The 22,419-nt window shown below is 39.8% G+C and overlaps 1 protein-coding gene across 2 annotated transcripts in view; it reads left to right on the top strand.

Moving 5' to 3' along the window:
- Positions 1-20,587, top strand: part of HSDL2 (hydroxysteroid dehydrogenase like 2) — a 65,158-nt gene extending 44,571 nt beyond the window's left edge. For both annotated transcript variants that reach the window (XM_053204785.1, XM_015068654.3), the window contains 3 exons: positions 974-1,123; positions 5,316-5,444; positions 19,825-20,587. In XM_053204785.1, coding sequence (XP_053060760.1) covers positions 974-1,123; positions 5,316-5,444; positions 19,825-19,937 — 392 coding nt within the window. In that variant the 3' untranslated portion in view covers positions 19,938-20,587. The remainder of the gene's footprint in view (positions 1-973; positions 1,124-5,315; positions 5,445-19,824) is intronic.
- Positions 20,588-22,419: the final 1,832 nt, after the last annotated feature.

The following is a 22,419-nucleotide window of genomic DNA, read 5'->3' as shown; positions in this document are numbered from 1 at the left end:
TCTCACCTGTTTCTGGGGGCAACTGCTAAACTGCCCACAAGTGATTCCAGGAGGAAAAATAAAGGAATAGAGGTTGGTTTTGGAGGACAGCTTCAAGCTATGGCAATTGAACAGTCCTATGGACTGCACATCTACTGGCTCGTTATACGCTGAATGGTTACAGCCAATGGGTTACATGGATACAAGTTTAAAAACACTATAACCTCCATTCCCCTGGCCTTATTTCTAGGCGGGGGGTGGGGGGGGGGGCTTTCATGAGGCTTGTAGTCTGATCTCCATCTTCATCCAATGGGGGGGACCAGTCTGATGAAACTGGAAGAGGAACTAATTTTGTGTGGTTTAGACTCTTGTGAAGATTCTTTCTGTCTGAGCAGGTTGTCCCCGGTTTTCACATGACCTGTACTTTTAGAGGCATTTCTAAGCCCTGATGGGAGGAGGCAAGTTCAATCCAGGGGTGAAGGAACTAAGTCAAATTTAGAAGCAAAGTTACTAGGAAGTTCACTTGGCTGTTAATTCAAGCTACAATCTCCAGTTCAGCTCTGCTGTTTACATGGTTGATGTTCTGATCTCCATGGTACTTACTCTAGTGTCTTTTCTCATTTGGTTTTAGAACTCGGAGCGGATGATAAAGGAGTGATTATTACTCCTAAAACTCCCAAAAGTTTGTTTAGGTCCCTTAAAAAAAAACCAAAAAAAACAAAAAACACTATTGTTTAGTAATGGTTTGTTTTTTTTCAATGTAATCTGAGAGTCAGCCTTTTACCTGGAGAGTATAAACCAACTGATGTGTAACTGATGTATTTGGATATTATTTCATCAGGTAGACTTAACACTTTGTCACCAAATATATTTAAAGTCATTTTGGTCAAACAGGTCTAATTGGTGGCAAGTCTCTTTTGCTAATTAATTAATTCTGTGTGGGGCCTTACACTGCCTAGGCTTTAAAGACATTTATATCAATAATGTTTTATAGGTGCTGTTCCGGAACTCAAAGAAGAGAAGCCACAGCCACCACCAAAACCACGTTCTGGAGCTGTGGAAGAAACATTTAGAATTGTTAAGGACTCTCTCACTGATGACGTCGTTAAAGCCACTCAAGCAATCTATCAGTTTGAACTCTCAGGTAAAAATCATATCTAGTAATTTGGCACTTTTGTGAAACAAAGTAGAGTATGTCCCTTGGCAGAAAATCAGCCTCCAGTAGTAATCACCTTGATAGTTGGCTGTATCCAGAACCCTTAACCCTAGAATGTAGACATTCAAGAATAGCAGGGTGCCTGGGTGGCTCAGTTGGTTAAGCGTCTGACTTTGGCAAACCGTGAGTTCGAGCTCCGTGTCAGTCTCTGTGCTGCCACCTCAGAGCCTGGAGCCTGCTTCAGATTCTGTGTCTCCCTCTCTCTCTGCCCCTCCCCAACTGTACTCTTTCTCTCTCTCTCAAAAATAAATAAACATAAAATTTCGTTACCTATACTGTCAGTGTTAAATACATTTTTGGCATATGTAATTGAGAGAAAATTCTGTTTAGGAGGGCATGTGGATCATGACAGGCAGTATAATACAGTAATTTATCATTAGCCGTAGCACCTTACCATTTTTATCTTTGGAATTATTTAGGTCAGTCTACATGTAGTCAGTTTTTTCAAACTTCTCAGTAGTTTTCTTCTCAACATAGTATTAACACATATTAATGATAGTTTTGAGAACTAGCTACTTTAGTTCCTTTGAATGCAAACTTTGACATTATCAGTTCTTTTATCCTTTGCCTCCCCTGTTTCATCTCTTCTTCCTTTTTACCCTTTAGAACCCATGGTCCATTGCTTTAATCACTCTCTTGCCTGTAGCCTAAATTTCCTGAACTTTTTGTGCTTATGTCACCATCTGTCAAAAGCCTAATCCTGGATGAATCACGTTATGTGACTGCCCCACAGTTGTACCCAGGCTGCCAAGTCCTCCTGGAGAAATGGAAAAAACCCATCACACCACCCAGTGGATCTGTACCAGTAGAAATTCATCACTGGGACACCTGGGTGGCTCAGTCAGTTAAGCATCTGACTCTTGATTTCAGCTCAGGTCATGATGTTACGGATCATGAGATCAAGCCCCCCATCAGGCTCTGCACTGTCAGAGCTTGGATTCTCTTTCCCTGTCTCTGTGCCCCTCCCCTACATGTGTGGGCTCTCTGTCTCTCCCTCAAAATTAATAAACATATAAAAAAAAAGTTCTTTAAAAAAAAAGTAAAGAAATTCATCATTGCCCTTCTTCAGCTGGGGTCTAAGCAGTGCCTGAGAATTCTCTATTTCTGTAGTCAAGCTTACTGCCTCATTTTTCACAGTAATTATTTTATTTTATTTTATTTTTATTTTATTTTTTCTAACTTTTTTTAATATAATTTATTGTCAAATTGGCTAACATACAGTGTATACAGTGTGCTGTTGGTGTTGGGGGTAGATTCCCATGATTCATCACTTACATACAACACCCAGTGCTCATCCCAACAAGTGCCCTCCTTGGTGCCCATCACCCATTTTCCTCTCTCCCCTGCTCTGCTGCCATCAACCCTCAGTTTGTTCTCTTTATTTAAGAGTTTCTTATGGTTTGCTTTTCTCCCTCTCTGTTTGTAACTTTTTTTCCCTTCCCTTCCCCCATGGTCTTCTCTTAAAGTTTCTCCAGTTCCACATAGGAGTGAAAACATGGTATCTGTCTTTCTTTGGCTGACTTACTTCATTTAGCATAATACTCTCCAGTTCCATCCACATTGCTGCAAATGGCATCACTTCATTCTTTCTCATTGCCAAGTAATATTCCATTGTATATGTAAACCATACATTTTTATCCATTGATAGATCCATCCAGTTGATAGATATTTAGGGTCTCTCCATAATTTTGGCTATTGTTGAAAGCACTACAGTAATTATTTTTAACCTTCTCAGTGTTCCACAAATCTCCCAGCTCTCCCTTCACCACATCCCTGCCAGTGTCAGCAGATAATCGCACCTCCTCTTTCACAGAGATAATAGAAACTTGCAGACAAATTGCTTCAGCTTCCTGCCATCTGATATCAAATCAGCCATTATGAGCATCATTCTTTCTTCCTTCCCGGTAGAACAGAGTTCATCTCTAGATTCATGCATCTCAAGCTTTTATGTTCATATTGATCACCTGGGATCATGTTAACATGCAGAATCTGATTTAGCCTGTCTCCAGCAGAGTCTGAATTCTGCATTTCTTTTCTTCTTTTTTTTAATGTTTATTTATGAGAGGGAGAGAGTGTGCACAAGTGGGGGAAAGGGAGAGAGAGAGGGAGACACAGAATCTGAAGCAGGCTCTGAGCTGTCAGCACAGAGCCTGACACGGGGCTCGAACCCATGGACCGCGAGATCATGACCTGAGCCGAAGTCGGATGCTTAACCACTGAGCCACGTAGACACCCCCACAGATCACACTTTGAGTAGCAAAGCTGTAGATCCCATGTCCTGTGGCCTCCTTAGGGACATCGTGCTGGTAATTATGCCCTCTCTCTGACCTGCTCATCCTACAGCCTACTCTCTGGTGGTATTTTAACATTCTCAAAGTCCATACCATTTTCAAATCAAAACACAACCCCCAGCCCCACTTCTGCCTCCACCATTCTTCTCCCTTTTAAGAGCCAAATATATTTCCATGTGCACTTCACTCTGCTCTGGTATATTTCTCCATTCCATTGAATTTGCTGTCACCAAAGTCCTCAGTGACTTCTATATCGTCAGTGGGCCTTTGTCATTCTTACCTTGTCACCACTCTACAGCATCTGAAACTGTTGACCACTCTTTCCTTCTGGAAATACTCCCTTCCTTGACTTCGCTGATAGCCCCTCTCCTCGCTTCCTTCCTCTGTCTGTAATCATCGTTGTCAGTTACAGACTTGCCCTAGAAAACCTCAGTCACTCAAATGGCTTCAATGACCATAGGAAATGATTACTCAGGGGAGCCTGGGTGGCTCAGTCGGTTGGGCGTCTGACTTCGGCTCAGGTCATGATCTCACAGCTTCATGAGTTCGAGCCCCGCATCGGGCTCGGTGCTGGCAGCTTGGAGCTTGGAGCCTGCTTCAGATTCTGTGTCTCCCCCTCTCTCTCTGCCCCTCCCCCATACTCACTCTCTCTGTCTCTGTCTCTCTCTCTCTCTCAAAAAATAAACATTAAAAAAAAAGAGGAAATGATTATGTATCTATATTTCTAGGCTAGTCAGTCTTCATTTGACATTTTCCCTTGGCTGTCACAAAAATGCCTCAACAATCTGAAAATGCCTAAAACAGCACACCATTCCCAACACCTGCCTCAGACACTACCTATTCAATCTGTTTTTCTTCAGTAGTCATCTCTCAGTAAAAAATACACCAGTTTTACCCAGTATCCTGAGCCAAAAATTAGCAAATCATTTTTATGCACTCTCCATACCTTTCCTCATCATATTCATTTACCCAATCTTGTGTTTCTTATTTGAAATTCTCAAATAAGCCTACTTTCCCATATTCCCTTTGTCACAGTTCTGGTCCAGGCATACATCCTCAAGTTCCCAAACTACCCCAACACCATCCTAACTTGCCTTTTGCATCCTCTTCATCCCCCTCCGATATATTCTCTGCACTGCTTTTAGGGTGATTTATTGAAAATACCAGCCTTATGTCATTCTCCTTCCGTAGCCTATCCCTTTAGGATGAAGTCAGTGAATCTTTTACATGGCTCACTGCCCCCCCCTGCATCTGGACCACTTCATGAGCTCATCTGATGCCACTCTTCATTCTCTTTCTGCCTTCAGTCCCAGTATATGTTTTTCAGTTCCTCATCTAGCTAATTCTTACCTGACTCTTACTCATTTCAAAGTGTTTACTTATTTACTTTGAGAGAGAGAAAGCATAACCAGGTGGAGGGGTGGAGAGAGAGGGAGAGAGAGAATCCCAAGCAGGCTCCACACTCAGCATGGAGCCTGACACAGGGCTCGATCTCATGAACTGTGAGATCATGACCTGAGCTGGATACTTAACTGACTGAGCCACCTAGGCACCCGCTTACCTGACTTTTAAATCTCACCTTCCGCTGGTCTTGCCTGACTCCACATTAACCTTCCACTTCTTCTTGTGTAAGAACCATGTTACTGCGGAGTATTCAGAGCCTAGCCTAGTGCCTGGCATGTGAGTACTTAATGGATATTTGCTGAATTTGATAGAGGCCTGAGGGTTTTAACCTGGAAAAGAGCATTTATTTTAACTGTAGCAGTTATTAAGTTTAAGAAGAAAGGGCTACTTTGGCATTTATTTCTACATCTTTATATTTTGTGTAGGTGAAGATGGTGGAACGTGGTTTCTTGATCTTAAAAGCAAAGGTGGGAACGTTGGATATGGAGAGCCCTCTCATCAGGCAGATGTGGTGATGAGTATGTCTACTGATGATTTTGTAAAAATGTTTTCAGGTGAGTTTTCAATTTTATGAATTTACTGAGTGTTTAAGGAGACTTTAGTTCCAACTTGATTCCTTTCCAAATAATCAAGACTTGTTTTTGTAGCTGCAGACCCTTAGCGACTATTGATGTTGAAGAGCACATAGTCTGCAGAAGGTAATTCTTACTGTTTGGTACCTACTCTTACGAGTAACCTCTCCTGCCCCTTCTACTTCAGCCAACAAGTGGGAAGTAGAAGTCAGAATTTCCTTTTTTCATGGCTGAGAAGCCCAAAGATAATATTAGGAACAGAGACGTAATTCAAGAGGACTTGTAGGTGGGCTTTATTTGTACTAGTTGAACTAAGAAACCCTTTCCGAGAACACCTGGGACACCAAAGGTGCTGCACTCAGCTGCAGCCCATTTGTTGAGAGTAAGGTCATATTTCAATCTTGCCGTGACTGTAATAGGAAACAGTGGCCCTCTCCCATGGCCCCATGAGCCTGCTTTCTGTGGCATCCCTAACAAGGAGAATCTTCTTCGTAGTTTTCTACTCTGCTCGTGTACCTCTTAACTGTGCCAGAAAACTTTAAGGGTATTTTTTCAATTTTCTACTCTTAGAACGCTACTCCAAACAGTAATTATCGCATGTATTTTTTAGAAACAACACTTTAACGTGACAACATTCTAATCAAAAAGATTCACTTAATGATCTATAAGTGTTATTCATTCTTTGCTCTGTTTTAATCTTCATAAATTGAAGATCACAGTGCATACTCCGTGCCTTCTAGGTCTTGCTTTCCATCTCCAATCCAGGGTGCTAATGGCCTACATACTTTATGAGCCAATTTGTGTGTGTTACTAATGGTTGAGGTCCCTTCAACTTTTCCTTTTTTTTTTTTTTTTTTTTTTTTACAGTAGTAGTAAATATCCATGGTACAAAAATCAGAAAATACACTTAAGAAAAAGCAAATAAAAATACTTCTTTATCACACTACTAAGAAATGACCATCAGTCGATTTTGATTTAGAGTCATATATATTTCTGTGAGTGAGTATATAAATACTCACACATGGGTCCCCTGGGTGGCTCAGTTCGTTAAGCATCCAACTTCAGCTCAGGTCATGATGTCTCGGTTCGTGGGTTCAAGCCCTGCATCTGGCTCTGTGCTGACAGGTCAGAGCCTGGAGCATGCGTCACATTCTGTGTCTCTCTCTGCCTTCCCCCCGCTTTGCATTTGCTGTCTCTCACTCTCTCAAAAATAAATAAATAAACATTTTTAAAAAATCGTGTTTTTCGGGGTGCCTGGGTGGCTCAGTCGGTTGAGCATCTGACTTTGGCTCAGGTCATGATCTCACAGCTCGTGAGTTAGAGCCCCGTGTTGGGTTCTGTGCTGACAGCTTGGAGCCTGGAGCCTGCTTCGGATTCTGTGTCTCCCTCTCTCTCTGCCCCTAACCCACTTGTGTTCTGTCTCTGTCTCTCTCAAAAATAAATAAACATTTAAAGAAAAATTGTGTTTTTCAAAAATAAAAAATAAATACACATATGTGCTTATAAAAACAGGATTATAGCATTACTACTGTTTGGTAATCTTTTTCACTAATATAACATCTTTCAGTGTTAATGAATAGTTATGTGTTTGGTCATTTTCTTTTATTTATTTTTAGTTTTTTAAATATTTATTTTTGAGAGAGAGTGCGAGTGGGGGAGGGGCAGAGACAGAGGGAGATACAGAATCTGAATCAGACTCCAGGCTCTGAGATGTCAGCACAGAGCCTGCCATGAAGCTCGAACTGACAAACCGTGAGATCATGACCTGAGCCGAAGTCGGACGCTTAACCGACTGAGCCACCCAGGCACCCCTCTCTTTAGTCATTTTCAATAGTGTTTTTAGTGTTTCAGTATTCCAACAGTTATTTCCTTATAAAACTTAAAGTGCTTTGTACATACTAGATGATCAGTAAATGTTGGCAAATTTGCATCTTATAAATAAGTAATATTTTGTACTTAAAGATCATTTAAAAATTTACTATCGGGGCCCCTGGGTGGCTCAGTCGGTTGGGCGTCTGACTTCGGCTCAGGTCATGATCTTGCAGTCCGTGAGTTCGAGCCCCGCATCGGGCTGTGGGCTGACAGCTCAGAGCCTGGAGCCTGTTTCGGATTCTGTGTCCCCTCTCTCTCTGACCCTCACCCATTCATGCTCTGTCTCTCTCTGTTTCAAAAATAAATAAATGTTAAAAAAAAATTAAAAAAAAATTTACTGTCGATTTCTAAATTTAAATAACAATAATTATATGCATTATATGCATTGTATGGTTACTATGAGATGAACAATACTCTGAAAAATGCTTTGAGGTAAAATATTTTCTCCATTTTATAAAAATGGAGACTGAGGCATTGATGAATTAAATAATAAACCCAAAGTCACAAAGTGAGGAAATGTTGAAGCCGAAATTTGAATCCAGGCTAACTCTTTACTCATGCTCTTTTAATCATCATGTTACTCTGCCTTCCAAAGGTGAAAGAGTCAGGCGGTGACTTTAATTTACATTTTATTTATGTATCATAAACCTGTAATAATGGGCTTTCCGTTTATCTTTCTGTGAATGTGTCTTTGGATTGACTACGAAAGATCAGTCAGATAAATAAGTTAAAAAAAAAAGTATTCTTACAAGGTTTCTTTTATAGCAACAGTGAGTTTGCTTCTGCTTCTTATGTCCTTTCATTCCTACTCTATCCCATCTGCTTTCCTTTGGGCACAATTTAGACCTTATATCTTTGGTTTTTTAAGTTTGTTTGTTTGTTTGTTTATTTATTTATTTATTTGGGTGGGGGGGGACAACAGGGGAGGGGCAGAGAGAGACAGACAGAGGATCCGAAGTGGGCTCTGTGTTGACAGCAGAGAGCTGGAGGAGGGGCTTGAACTTGTGAACTGTGAGATCATGACCTGAGCTGAAGTTGGATGCTTAACCCACTGAACCACCCAGGTGCCCCAGCCCTTATATCTTAATATGGTTTCACTTTTAAGAAACCATAGCCAATCCTGACCTAATTTATATAGCAGATACATTATAAATATAAAAACTTTAAGCAACTAGTGATTTTTAAGCAACTAATCAAAATCTCTCCTTTTGGCCAGTAGAGGCCACTGTATGGTAAAACATTATAATAGAAAGGAAATAAATTGTACAATATTACCTGATTAATATATGGGAAGAGAGATTCTATATAGGATATTGTGCTTACTAGCAATTTTTTAAAAGTTATTTTTATAAACAGTATTATTGAAATATAATTTATATATCATTAAGTCCACCCAGTATGAGTGTAGTATGTAATTTTTAGTAGATTCATAGAGCTGTACAGCCATCACTAACAATCCAGTTTGAGAACATTTTCATCACCCCAGAAAATTCTCTCATGTCTCTTTGTACTCAGTCCCCATTTTTACTCCCAGCTAGCCAACCACCGATTTGCTTTCTGTCTCTACAGATTTGCTGTTTCTAGATATTAAATGAAATCAAACAGTATATATAGCCTTTTGTATCTGGCTTATTTAACTTACCATAAGGCTTTTGAGATTCATCCATTCATGTCATAGTATTTATCAATAGTTCAGTTCCTTTTTATTGCTGAATAACATTCTGCTGTATGGCTGTACTACATATTATTTGTCTGCTCACCAGCTGGTTGGACATTTGGGTTACTTCAAGTTTTTGCCTTTTGTGAATAATGCTGCTCCAAATATTGTCATACATGTATTTGGGTGGATATATATTTTCATTTCTCTTAGATAGATTCCTAAGAGTGGAACTGTTAAAGTTTCTGTATATAAAACTTTTTCAAAAACTACCAGACTGTTTGCTAAAGTAGCTGCACCAATTTTACGTTCTCATTAGCAATGTGTGAAGGCTCCAGTTTCTCCAAATCCTCACCAATACTTATTAGTGGCTTTTTTTTCTTTTACAGCTTTATTGAGGTATACTTGACAAAGACTATTTAAGGTATAAAACAGGATGATTTTTTATATATATACACACACACACACATTGTTAAGTTACTATAATCAAGCTAATTAACACATTGATCATCTTACATGGTTAACTTCCTTGTGTGTAGTGAGAACACTTAAGATCTACCCTTAGTGGGGTGCCAGGGTGGCTTAGTTGGTTAAGCAACCAACTCTTTTTTTCTTTTTTCTTTTAATATGAAATTTCTTGTCAGATTGGTTTCCATACAACACCCAGTGCTCATCCCAACAGGTAAGCATCCAACTCTTGATCTTAGCTCAGGTCTTGATCTCAGGGTCGTGAGTTCAAGCCCTGCATTGGGCTCACACTGGGTGTGAAGCCTACTTAAAAAAAAAAAAAAAAAAAGATCTACTCTTAGATCTACTCTTAGCAAATTTCACATATACAATGCAGTTTTATTAACTGTAGTCATCATGCTATACATTGGATCCCCAGGAATTATTCATCTTGTAACTGAAAGTTTGTACTCTTTGACCAACATCTCCCTATTTCTCTTACTCCCAACCCCTGCCAACCACCATTTTATTCTCTGCTTCTGGGTTCCACATATAAGTGAGATCCGTATTTGTCTTTCTATGTTTAGGTTTATCTGTGTTGTTACACATAGCCCTGTCTTTGGTACTATAACCATTCTAGTAAGTGTGTGGTGGTACATCTTTGTGACTTTAATTTGTATTTTCTTAATGTTGAGCATCTTTCCATCTGCTTAATGGATATATACATTTGATGAACTTTTGCAGGGGCGCCTGGGTGGCTCAGTCGGTTAAGTGTCTGACTTCGGCTCAGGTCATGATCTCACGGTCCGTGAGTTTGAGCCCCACGTCGGGCTCTGTGCTGACAGCTCAGAGCCTGGAGCCTGCTTCGGATTCTGTGTCTCCCTCTCTCTGACCCTCCCCCATTCATGCTCTGTCTCTCTCTGTCTCAAAAATAAATAAACATTAAAAAAAAATTAAAAAAACAAAACTTTTGCTCGTCTTTGAATTGACTTATCATTTTATTGTTAGATTGTTAAAATTTTTTTATAAATTCTAGATGCATGTGATTTGCCAATATTTTCTCTCAGTCTGAGTTTTCTTTTCATTTTCTTAATGGTGTCTTTTGAATTACAAAAGTTTGTTAGTTTTGATAAAGTCTAATCCATCATTTCTTTCTTTTACGGTTCATGCTTTTTTTTCAAAGTATTTCATTCTTCTTTATGCTGTTGTGAATGGAATTATTGTCTTTAATTTTATTTTTGAATGATCTGTTCCTACTGTACATAAATATAATTAATTTTGTGTATTAATTTTATATCCTGTGAAAAACCAGTGCAGCCATTTAGCCCTGGGATTTTTTGTGGGAAAATTTTAAATTATTAATTCAATTTATTGTTATATATAACAATAGCTTTTATTTTTTAATAGCTTTATTGAGGAATAATGCACATACTGTACAATTTATCCATTTAAAGTGTACAGTTAAATAGTTTCTAGCATAGTCACAGATATTTGCAACCATCACCACAGTTACTTTCAGAACATTTTCATCACCTCAAAAAGAAACCCCATACCCATTAGCTGTTAACCCCATATCCCCATCTACCTACCTTCACTCCTAAGCAACCACTAATCTACTTTTTGTCTCTATAGATTTCTAATCCGAACTTTCATATGAACAGAATAGTATAATGTTGATTTGCTTGTGACTGGCTTCTTTCAGCCTATTTTTCCTTTTAGCATGTGTTCGAGTTTAATTTAAAAAGAATTTTTTTTAATGTTTATTTATTTTTGAGAGAGACAGAGTGCAAGTCAGGGAGGGGCAGAGAGAGAGGGAGACACAGAATCCAAAACAGACTCCAGGCTCCAAGCTGTCGGCACAGAGCCTGACACAGGGCTCGAACTCACGAACCGTGAGATCATGACCTGAGCTGAAGTTGGATGCTTAACCGACTGAGCCACACAGGTGCCCCTCAAATTTCATTCTTGATGTAGCGCGTATCAGTACTTTCTCTTTTCTTTAGTGGAGATGAAATTCATTTGACATACAGTTAACCATTTTAAAGTGTACAGTTCAGTGGCATTTAATTTAGTGAATACACAATGCTGTGCAACCAGCATTTCCCTTCAGTTTCAAAGCTATTCATCACCCCAGAAGAACACTCCATACCATTTAAGTAACACTTTTCATTCCAGCCTTCTCCATCCCCTAGCAACCACTAATAATGCTTTCTCTCTTGCTCTCCATGGATTTGCCTATTCTGGATAGTTCACATAAATGGGATCATGCAACAGGTAACCTTTGTGTGTAGCTTCTTTTACTTAGCATAATGTTTTCAAGGTTCATCTAAGTTGTAGCTTATATCAATACTTCATTGCTTTTTATGACTGAATAGTATTCCATCATAGAGATACGCCATAACTAGTTTATCCTTTCACTGTTAATAGACGTTTGGGTTGTTCCTACTGTTTGGCTGTTGTGAGTAATGCTGCTATAAGCATATGTGTCCAAGTGTCTGAGTGGACTTACGTTTTCATTTCTGTTGTATTGCTGGGTCATGTGGTAATTCTATGTTTAACTCTCTGAAGAACTGCCAAACTGTTTTCCACAGCAGCTGTACCATTTACATTCCTACTAGCAGTGTTATGAAGGCTTCTGTTTCTTTGCATTCTTGCCCTTACCAGCACTTGTTGTTTTTGTTTTTGTTTTAATACCCATCCTGGTGGGTGTGAAGTGATACCACGTTGTGCTTTTGATTTGCAGTTTCCTAATGACTAATGATATTCAGCATTTTTTCATGTGCTTATTGGTTATATGTTCATCTTCCTTGAAGAAATGTCTCTTCAGGTCCTTTGCACATTTTAATTGGGTGTCTTTTTTTTTTTTAGCTGGTTTTTATTATTATTTTTTTCCATCCTAGAGAGAGAGAGAACACAAGTGGGGGAGAGGGGTAGGGGGAGAGAGAAAGAGAACCTTAAACAGGCTCCATGCTCAGCACAGAGCCTCATGTGGGACTCGATCCCATGACCAGGGGATCATGACCTGGGCCGAAATCAAGAGTCAGACATTCAACCCACTGAGCCACCCAGGCACCCCCCCCTTTTTTTTTTTTTTTACTGTGTTTTAAGGATTCTTTATATATTCCAGGGGTACCTGGGTGGCTCATTCGGTTCAGCATCTGACTCTTGATTTTGGCTCAGGTCATAATCTCGTGGTTTGTGAGTTTGAGCCCTTATCAGGCTCTGCACTGACAGCATGGAGTCTGCTTGGGATTCTCTGTCTCTTTCTCTGTCTCTCTTCCCCCTGCTCAAGTGCTCTTTCTCTCTGTCTCTCTCTCTGTCTCTCAAAATAAACAAACATTAAAAAAAAAGCAACAAAAAAAGACCTTCTCTATTTAACATAAGTATTCTCTATACATTCCAGGTATAAAGAAGATATTGTTTATGAAATACATTATTTGCAGATATGTTCTCCCAGTTTTGGGGAGTTATCTTTTCACTTTTTTTTTAATGTTTATTTATTTTTGAGAGAGAGAGAGAGAGTATGAGCAGAGGATGGGCAGAGAGTGGGAGACAGAGAATCCCAAGCAGGCTCCATGCTGTCAGCACAGAGCCCAACACAGGGCCCAAACATAAAAACTGTGAGATTATGACTTGAGCTGAAACCATGCGTTAGTCATTTAAATGCCTGAGGCCTGAGCCATGCAAGCATCCCTGAGGGTTTTTAGATTTAGCTCTCATATTTAAGCCTCCAATCCATTTTTTTAAATGTTTTATTCATTTGAGAGAGAGAGACAGACAGAACGCGAGCGGGGTAGGGGCAGAGAAACAGGGAGACACAGAATCCGAAGCAGGCTCCAGCTGTCAGGACTGAGCCTGAGGCGGGGCTTGAATTCACAGACCACGATATTGTGACCTGAGCCAAAGTAGGACGCTTAACCGACTGAGCCACGTAGGCTCCCCAAGGCCTCCAATCCATTTTGAGTTAATATTTATGTATGGTGTGAAGTAGGAGCCCAACTTCATTTGTTTACGTGTGGATATCCAGTTTTCCCAGCACCATTTGTTAAATGGACTATTCTTTTCCCATTGAATGGTCTTGGCAACCTTGTTAAAGATTAGTTGACCATAGATGTACGGGTAAAATTAATACAGAATTACCATATGGGGTGCCTGGGTGGCTCAGTTGGTAGAGTGTCTGACTTCAGTTCAGGTCATGATCTCACGGTTTGTGAGTTCCAGCCCCACGTTGCACTCTGTGCTGACAGCTCAGAACCTGGAGCCTGCTTCGGATTCTGTGCCTTCCTCTCTCTCTGTCCCTCCTCTCAAAACTCACGCTCTGTCTCTCTCTCAAAAATAAATAAACCTTAAAAAAAAACTAAGAATTACCATATGACCCAGCATTTCCACGCCTATATTCAAAAGGAAGTAGACTCTCAAATACGTGTATACTCATGTTCATATCAGCTCTATTCACAGTAGCCAAAAGTTGGAAACTACCCAGATGTCCATTAACAGATGAATGGATAAACAAATATTATTCAGCCATAAAAAGAAATGAAGTACTGATTCATTGTAGAATGTGGATGAACCTTGAAAACTTAAATAAGTGAAAGAAGCCAGACACAAAAGATCACATATTGTATGAATCCTTTTATATAATACACTGGAATAGGTAAATCCATGGAGACAGAAAGCTGATTGGTGGTTGCCAGGGCCTAGAAGGAAGGGGAACTGTGAATGCATAATGGATGTAGGTTTCCTTTTGGGGTGATAGAAATGTTCTGGGACTAGATAGAGGTGGTGGTTGTACAACACTGTGACTGTACTTAAATGCTGAATTGTTCACTTTATTTTTTTCTTTTTTTAATTTAAATTTCTGTTAAACATACAGTGCAATATTGGTTTCAGGAATAGAATTCAGTGATTCATCACTTACATAAAACACCCAGTGTTTGTCACAAGTGCCCTGCTTAGTACCCATCACCCATCTAGCCCATCTCCCACCCACCTCCCTTGAATTGTTCACTTTAAAAGGATTAATTTTGGGGTGCTTAGATGGCTCAGTTGGTTACATGGCTGACTTCAGCTCAGATCATTATCTCGCTGTCCAGGAGTTTGAGCCCCGCAATGGGCTCTGTGCTGACAGCTTGGATCCTGGAGCCTGCTTCTGATTCTGTGTCCCTCTCTCTCTTTGCCTCTCCCCCACTCACACTCTGTCTCTCTCTCTCTCAAAAATAAATAAACATCAAAAAATTTTTAAAAATAATAAAAGGGTTAATTTTATATCCTCTGAATTTCACCTCAGTTTTTAAAAGTATATATTTTTATTTTTTAATTAAAAAATGTTTAATTAAAAAAAAAATTAACATGGGGCTTGAACTCATGACCCCAAGATCGAAAAGTTGCATGCTCCACCAACTGAGACAGGTGCCCCAAAGTGTATGTGTATTTTTTTTTTGAGAGAGAGAGCACGTGAGAGTGGGGGAGAGGCAGAGAGAGAGGGAAAGAGAGGATCTGAAGCAGACTTTTTGCTGACAGCAGCAAGCCTGACATAGGGCTTGCCCAGGAACCTCGAGATCATGACCTGAGCCGAAGTTAGATGCTTAACCGACTAAGCCACCCAGGTGCCTCCAAAGTATATATTTTCAAAAAGTTTTCTTTGGCCTTTCCCGCTTTTTCTCCACAGAGGTGATCTCCTTCAGGTATTTTTGGTATTTCTTTCATTATCTAACTCCACATTTTTCAATGTGATCACATTTCTCAATGTTAGATGTATACTTAATGCTGTTTTGTTTAGATTCAGTAAAGACTGGCAGGTGGGATTTAAGTTCTCTTTATAGCACCTTGATTTTGCTTTACCTCCCCCTCTCCCATCCTCCCAATTAATTATATCACCATTTTTGCTTAAGTCAATACTCTGTGTTTGTTGAAATAATTATGATTCTGATGTAGCTTCCTGCTGAGTCAAATAGTATACTATTATTATGTTTCCTCTCAGAACTTTTCTTTTTCCTGGACATAATAATTGCCCTATTTTTCCCCATTAGAATAGGTGTAAAGAAACTGAGCAAAATCTTCCTATGCTCTCTTCCCACAACCTTTTGATACACTTTTCCACTGTGCCAGTTGTGTCAGATTACCTGTCAGTCTACTTTTTTCCTGGAGCCCTTTGTCTTGTTATAATAGACAGATAGGCTCATTAAGCCTGCCACGCAGCTGTGATCCTAGAAATTTTTAACTCTCTCCAGCACTGAACCTCTTTTTTCCCGTGTCTCATGTTTTTTCTTGGCTTACATCCTCTTTTGGTGGCTGGCACACATTCTCCAGTAGCTTCACGAGAAAGGATACAGAAGAGGTAGTATTTTGTGGGTGTCTAAAACTACTTGTATCCCACCAACACATTGTTTGGCTGGGTAGAGATTTCTGGGTTGAAATTCATTTTTCTTCAGAATTGTGAAGCCATTGCTCCATCTTCTAAGATCACCATTGAGAATTTGGTACTATTGTTGTTCTTAATCTTTTGCGTCTACCCCCTCTTCTTCCTAAAAGCTTTGGAATCAGAATGCTCTCTTTCTCTGTAGTGGTTTGAAATTTCACAATGATGCAGGGTCGTGTGGTCTTTTTTCTTTTTCTTTTTCTTGTTTTTGTTTTTTTTTTTGTTTTTTTTTTTTTTTTTCATTTTCCTGGGTATTTGGTGGGCCCCTGGGAATGTGTCTTATCTCTTTGATCTCTCAGTTCTCACTTTCTGGAGAAAACGTTTGATCTTTCATCATCTCTTTCTTTGGTTGCACATCTCTTTGTATAACCTTTTTATTTTTTGGGAAATTGATTCACCTTCCTATTTTGAACTATTTTCTTTTTTATATAGTAAGGAGAAACTTAATTTGGAAAGACTGTTTTTGGGGGTGGTGCATGGAGAGAGACTTTTGCAATGGGAGGGGGATGGTTGCAACAGAGAGTTGACTTCTGTGACCAGAGATCTGCAAGTGCCTCTTTCCTATTGTACTTTAGTATTATCTGTCAACTTTTTAATTTCCAGACATTCACCTTTGTTGTCATTGTTTTTTGTTAATTTCATTAATTTCTTTTTTCTTTTCAAATTTTAATTTGAATTCTAGTTAGTTAACATACAGTGCAGTATTGGTTTCAGGAGTAGAATTCAGGAGTGATTCGTCACTCACATACAACACCCAGTGCTCATCCCAACAAGTGCCCTTCCTAATGCCCATCACCAGTCTATCCCATCCCCTCCCCACCTCCCTCCATCAACGTCAGTTTGTTCTCTATCATTAAGAGTCTCTTATGGTTTGTTTCCCTCTCTTTTATTTCCCCCCCCTTCTCATATGTTCACCTGTTTTGCTTCTTAAATTCCAGGCATTGTTTCTTCTCTTACCGTCCCCTTCCTACTCACTCAATCCCATTTTGTTCGCCTTCTGCTGCTGATTCTCTCCCTTCCCTCTCATTTTCCTCCCCTACCCCTTTAAGTTGCTTCCTCTTTTTTTCCCTCTTTCCTGTGCTTTGTTCTTCCCCCTTTCTCTAGCATTCTGTTCTTAATACATTGTTGTTATGTCTTCTCTTAACAATAAGGACATGAATTATGGAATTTTTTATTTTTCATTTACTTTGTTTGAGTTTTCTTCAGTGCCTCACTTTGTTTCCTCCAGATGGCTTTTACCTGTGTGTTTTGTTGTCTCCACTTGATGTCCATTCTTTTTTATTTAATTGTTTTTAATGTTTATTTATTTTTGAGAGAGAGATTAGACAGTGTGAGCTGGGGAGGGTCAGAGAGAGGGAGACACAGAATCCAAAGCAGGCTCCAGGCTCTGAGCGTCAGCACAGACCGTGAGATCATGACCTGACCCGAAGTTGGACACCCAACTGACTGAGCCACCTAGGCGCTCCTTTTTTTTTTTTTTAAATGTTTTATTTATTTTTGAGAGAGAGAGACAGAGCATGAGTGGGGGAGGGGCAGAGAGAGAGGGAGACACAGAATCCGAAGCAGTCTCCAGGCTCTGAGCTGTCAGCACAGACCTGATGCGGGGCTTGAACTCACAAGCCATGAGATCATGACCTGAGTTGAAGTCGGATGCTCAACCAACTGAGCCACCCAGGAGCCCCTTTAATTTTTTTTTAATGATGTCTATTCATCTTTGTAGGCAAGTCTCCATAAAGCTGGTTGGAAGCTGCGTATGTGTGAGTAGGGCTTGAGGACTAGTAGGTTCCACTGGAGGGTGACAGAACAGGGAGCCAATTTTTTAGCTGAAGGGCACCTAGATGTCAGTGATTGTAGGTTTCCAGAGAGCTGTTCTGTTCATTTATTTATTTACTTTTTAACGGTTTTTTTGTTTGTTTGTTTGTTTTGTTTTTTTTTGTTTTTGAGACAGGGAGAGACAGAGCAGGAACAGGGGAGGGTCAGAGAGAGGGAGACACAGAATCTGAAAGAGGCTCCAGGCTCTGAGCTGTCAGCACAGAGCCCAGCGCGGGGCTCAAACTCACGGACCACGAGATCATAACGTGAGCCGAAGTTGGCCGCTTAACCGACTGAGCCACCCAGGCGCCCCTGTTCTGTTCCTTTAAAGAACAAAGATCGGGGTGCCTCGGTGGCTCAGTCAGTTAAGCGTCTGACTTCAGGCCCAAGTCATGATCTCACAGTTTGTGAGTTCGAGCCGCACATCGGGCTCTCTGCTGTCAGCACAGAGCCTGCTTCGGATCCTCTGTCCCCCTCCCTTTTCCCTTCCCCTGCTTGGGCTCTCTCTCTCAAAAATAAATAAACATTAAAAAAACCCCAGATTTTCCAGTATCCTCAATGTAAATAAAAATTACCCTTTATTTACTTATTTGTAGATGTTGGTATCTTAACATCACATTTCCATAGAAGGTTGCACAGCTCAGTTTATTCATTAAAGTAAAAGAATTAGACTTGATTCTTTCTATCCCTAACCAATCTATAATATTGTGTTACAACCCCTACATAGAATAATTTAAAGGTGTTTTGGTATGCCTGTGGCTCTGTCAGTCAAGCATCTGACTCTTGATTTTGGCCAAAATCATGAGTCCCAGGGTTGTGGGATCTAGTGCCACATCAGGCTCTGCCCTGAGCATGGAGCCTGCTTAAGATTCTCTCTCTCTCCCTCTCCCCCTCTCCCCCTCTCCCCCTCTCCCCCTCTCCCTCTTCTCCCTCTCTCCCCCTCTCCCCCTCTCCCCCTCTCCTCCTCTCTCCCTCTCTCCCCCTCTCCCTTTCTCCCCCTCTCCCTCTCTCCCCGTCTCCCTCTCTCCCCCTCTCCCCCTCTCCCTCTTCTCCCTCTCTCCCCCTCTCCCCCTCTCCATGTCTCCCCCTCTCTCTCTCTCTCCCCCCTCCCCCTCTCCATGTCTCCCCCTCTCCCCCTTTCCCTCTCCCTCTTCCCCTGCCCTCCCTTCCTCCCTTTGACCCTCTTCCCAGCTTGGGCGTCCATGCTCTCTCTAAAATAAATATATGTTTTCTAATTTTTAAAAAGAAGAATTTGAAAGTATTTAATATCTCAATATATATAAACACATTAACCCACACAAAGATCCTGTCTGTGTGTGGCCCAGTAGAAGTTTACTAATGTACCAGACATATATTGTGCCTGCTGGAGATGTGATCTATATATAAATTGGCATGCTATAGGTCAGAAAACTATAAATGAGAATCAGAAACACCTGGCTTTGAATTGCAATACCATTATATACACGCTATGTGACATTGGGGAAGTCAAAATCCTCTCAGAGCCTCAGTTTCCTCATTAACTCCACTATGTGCCAGACCCTGTACTAACACTGGAATAAGAGTAGCAAACAAAAAGTTTACTCCCTCTGTGGAGCTTCAGTTTATTTTATGTTGTTATTAACTACAATTCCATTTTAATACTCAGGTTTTACATCCTGGCATTTCTGTGGTTAAAATATTGCTAACGCTTTTGTTGTCCCTACCCTATATTTTTAATGATAATTTCTTAAGAATATCATATGTATTTACAACATTTGATTTTTTTTAATATAAACCTGAAATGCTAAAGTTTAATGAACTAGTAGATTGGAAAATCAACTAAAGTAGGTAGATTTGTTTACTATAATTCATCTGAGGGCGATGTACCTTTAATGTACTGTAGCTTGTATATAAATATTGCATCTTCAGCTTTTTGATATAATCTTTTGCTGATTGTTGTTTTTACATTATCTCTCATACTATAATATATTTTTAACATCTAAGCCTAGGAATTGGGATTCCCAAGGTACTGATAAAAAAAATTATGGAATAGAAATTTGTGTGCTTCCGAGATTTATAGAACTCAAGGAGATTCTTTTTATAATGTGTGTTCTTGAAGTGGTATATCCCTAAGGGCACTAATGGATGCTTTTCCTTCTCTCATTTTCTCATTTTAGGGAAACTAAAACCAACAATGGCATTCATGTCAGGGAAATTGAAGATTAAAGGAAACATGGCCCTAGCAATCAAATTGGAGAAGTTAATGAATCAGATGAATGCCAGGTTGTGAAGGAAAAGGGAAAAAAAGTGTTGACTGCTAAGCTTAAAAAGTAAAAGGGCTCAACAGTTAAAAATCTGTCTGTTTTCTTCTCTGTCATGTTATAAGGATATGCATGTTTGTTCTGGAAAAAATAGAATTTCTGTATCTATAAGACTTGAAATTGTAATTAAAACAGCTAGCTAACATAAGTTTCATTACATGGAATGCTAAGACAGTCTGCCTTTTGTATTTAGTGAGTTTTGCCCTCTGAGCTCTATATTTCATTCACTATTTTCTAGGAAAGTTATTATGAGCAACTAATCAGGTCCCAGCAGTAAAATTAGCTCTTTTCAACACTTTTTCCCTTATAAAAGGAGACTAATCTCTTTTAAACTTTTCAGTTTTGGATTGTATACTAATGAAATCTGAATGATATTTTAGATTTTTATATACTTTTTTAAAAGAAGATCATCTACAGTGCATTTTCACAGAAATCACATAAACTACTTAATAATACTATTTGTGAAGACTAATGAAACAAAAAGTTTTTCATTTTAACTAGATTTCTAGGTATGTTACCTATAGTAAAATATTATTAATGTAATTCAAGTAATTATAGTATGTATCTTCTTTTTAAAGTATGTAATAATGTCCTAAAATAAAATAATTTCTCCCCAGAAGTATGCATTTGGTCACAGCATTTTACAGTGAACATTAGGGATGCCTTGCTGACTCAGTCTGAGGAGCACGTGACTCTTGATCTTGGGATCATGAGTTCGAACCCCACATTGGGTGTAGAAATTACTTAAAAATAAATAAAAGCTTTTAAAATGAGAACATTAGAATAGTTGGTTGTTACGGGCTGAACTGCATGCTCCAAACTCATTTGTTGAATTCCTAACCCCAGTACCTCAGAATGTGACTGTACTTGGAGATAAGGCCTTTAAAGAAGTGATTAAGTTAGAATGAGACTTTTAGGGTGGGCTCTAATTCAGTCTGACTGGGTTCCTTATAAGAAGAGGAAATTTGAGATAAAAGACCAGGGACGTACACACAAAGTAATGACCATGTGAGGAACAGCAAAAAGGCAGTCATCTGTAAACCAAGGAGAGAAGCCTCAGAAGAAGCCATCCTACCAAGACTCCTGCTCTCCAGAACTGTAAGATTTCTGTTGGTTTAGCCACCCGGTCTGTGGTATTTTGTTATCGTAGCCCTAGCAAACTAATATAATGATTTGTTTTTCTTTTTTTAAAAAGCTAAGGATAAAAAAAAAACGAGAAACAACCCTTTCCTTTCATTTCATATGTTAAAAATTCTTGCTCAGAGATGCCTGGGTGGCTCAATTGATTAAGCGTCTGACTCTTGGTCTCAGCTCAGGTCATGATCTCATGGTTTGTGAGTTCAAGCCCCGCATCTGGCTCTGTGCTGACAGCACAGAGCCTGCTTGGGATTCTCTCTCTCTCTCTCTCTCTCTCTCTCTCTCTCCCTTTCTTTCTCTCCTCCACTTGGGCTCTTTCTCTCTCTCTCTCAAAATAAGTAAACTTAAAAAAAAAAAAAACTTGCTCGGTGTAATTCTTTTACTTCTCATTTTACATTCTCTAATATTACTGAGCTTAATTCTGGCATTCCATAGAATCATAATATTAAAAAGCATTTATCTGTATAGTACCAATGAGGAAACCTGATCAGAGATGGAAATAGACTAGCCCAAAGCCAAAATTAACAGTCCCTATCTAATGAAAACCTCCCAGGATATTATCGTTGAATAGAACCTGAAGACTGCCTCCTCATTCAGGAAGCCCAGATGGATTGCCTTTGGGGTGGCAGCCTCACAATTGCCTTTACATCTGCCAGTCATTTCTAGCTACATGAAGATCCCGGTCAGATGTTGCCAGCAGACTCGTTTTCTGCTGAAGTTTATTAATTTTTTTTAATGTTCATTTTGAGGGAGAGAGAGAGAGACAATGTGAGTGGGGGAGGGGCAGAGAGCGAGAAGGAGACAGAGTCTGAAGCAGGGTCCAGGCTCTGAGCTGTCTGCACAGAGCCTGATGCAGGGCTGGAACCGAGAGAATATGACCTGAGCTGAAGTCAGAGGCTTAACCGATTGAGCCACTCGGGCGCCCCTTTACTGAAGCTTATTAAAGACTTCTCTTTTCTGTGCCATCTCCTAAGTGTCTCAAAGCTTTGGGAAAATAAAAAGTAGAAAATCTTGTGAGACAAGAATTCTGGGTTCTGATCACTCAAACATGAACTTGCTTACTGAGGCTTTAGAACATTAGGAAAAAGTATTTTCACAAGGGCCCTGGTATTCACATCTCTAATTGAGGAAGTTGGGTTAGGTCATCTGCAGCCCCTTTGTGCTCATTATCACTAAGAAGTTCTGAGCCATCTGCAGTATTGTGTCAGAAATAAAGGTGGCCACACCTAGATTCCTGAAGCCTTCTTCTGCCACATCCGCCAGATGCCTTGATGAATTCACCTGTTACCTTTTTTTGGATCTTACCCATCAGCT

The sequence above is a fragment of the Acinonyx jubatus genome, chromosome D4 (genome assembly GCF_027475565.1).
Source record: "Acinonyx jubatus isolate Ajub_Pintada_27869175 chromosome D4, VMU_Ajub_asm_v1.0, whole genome shotgun sequence".
NCBI classification, from domain to species: Eukaryota; Metazoa; Chordata; class Mammalia; order Carnivora; family Felidae; genus Acinonyx; species Acinonyx jubatus.
This window is presented reverse-complemented; position numbering and strand designations above follow the sequence as displayed.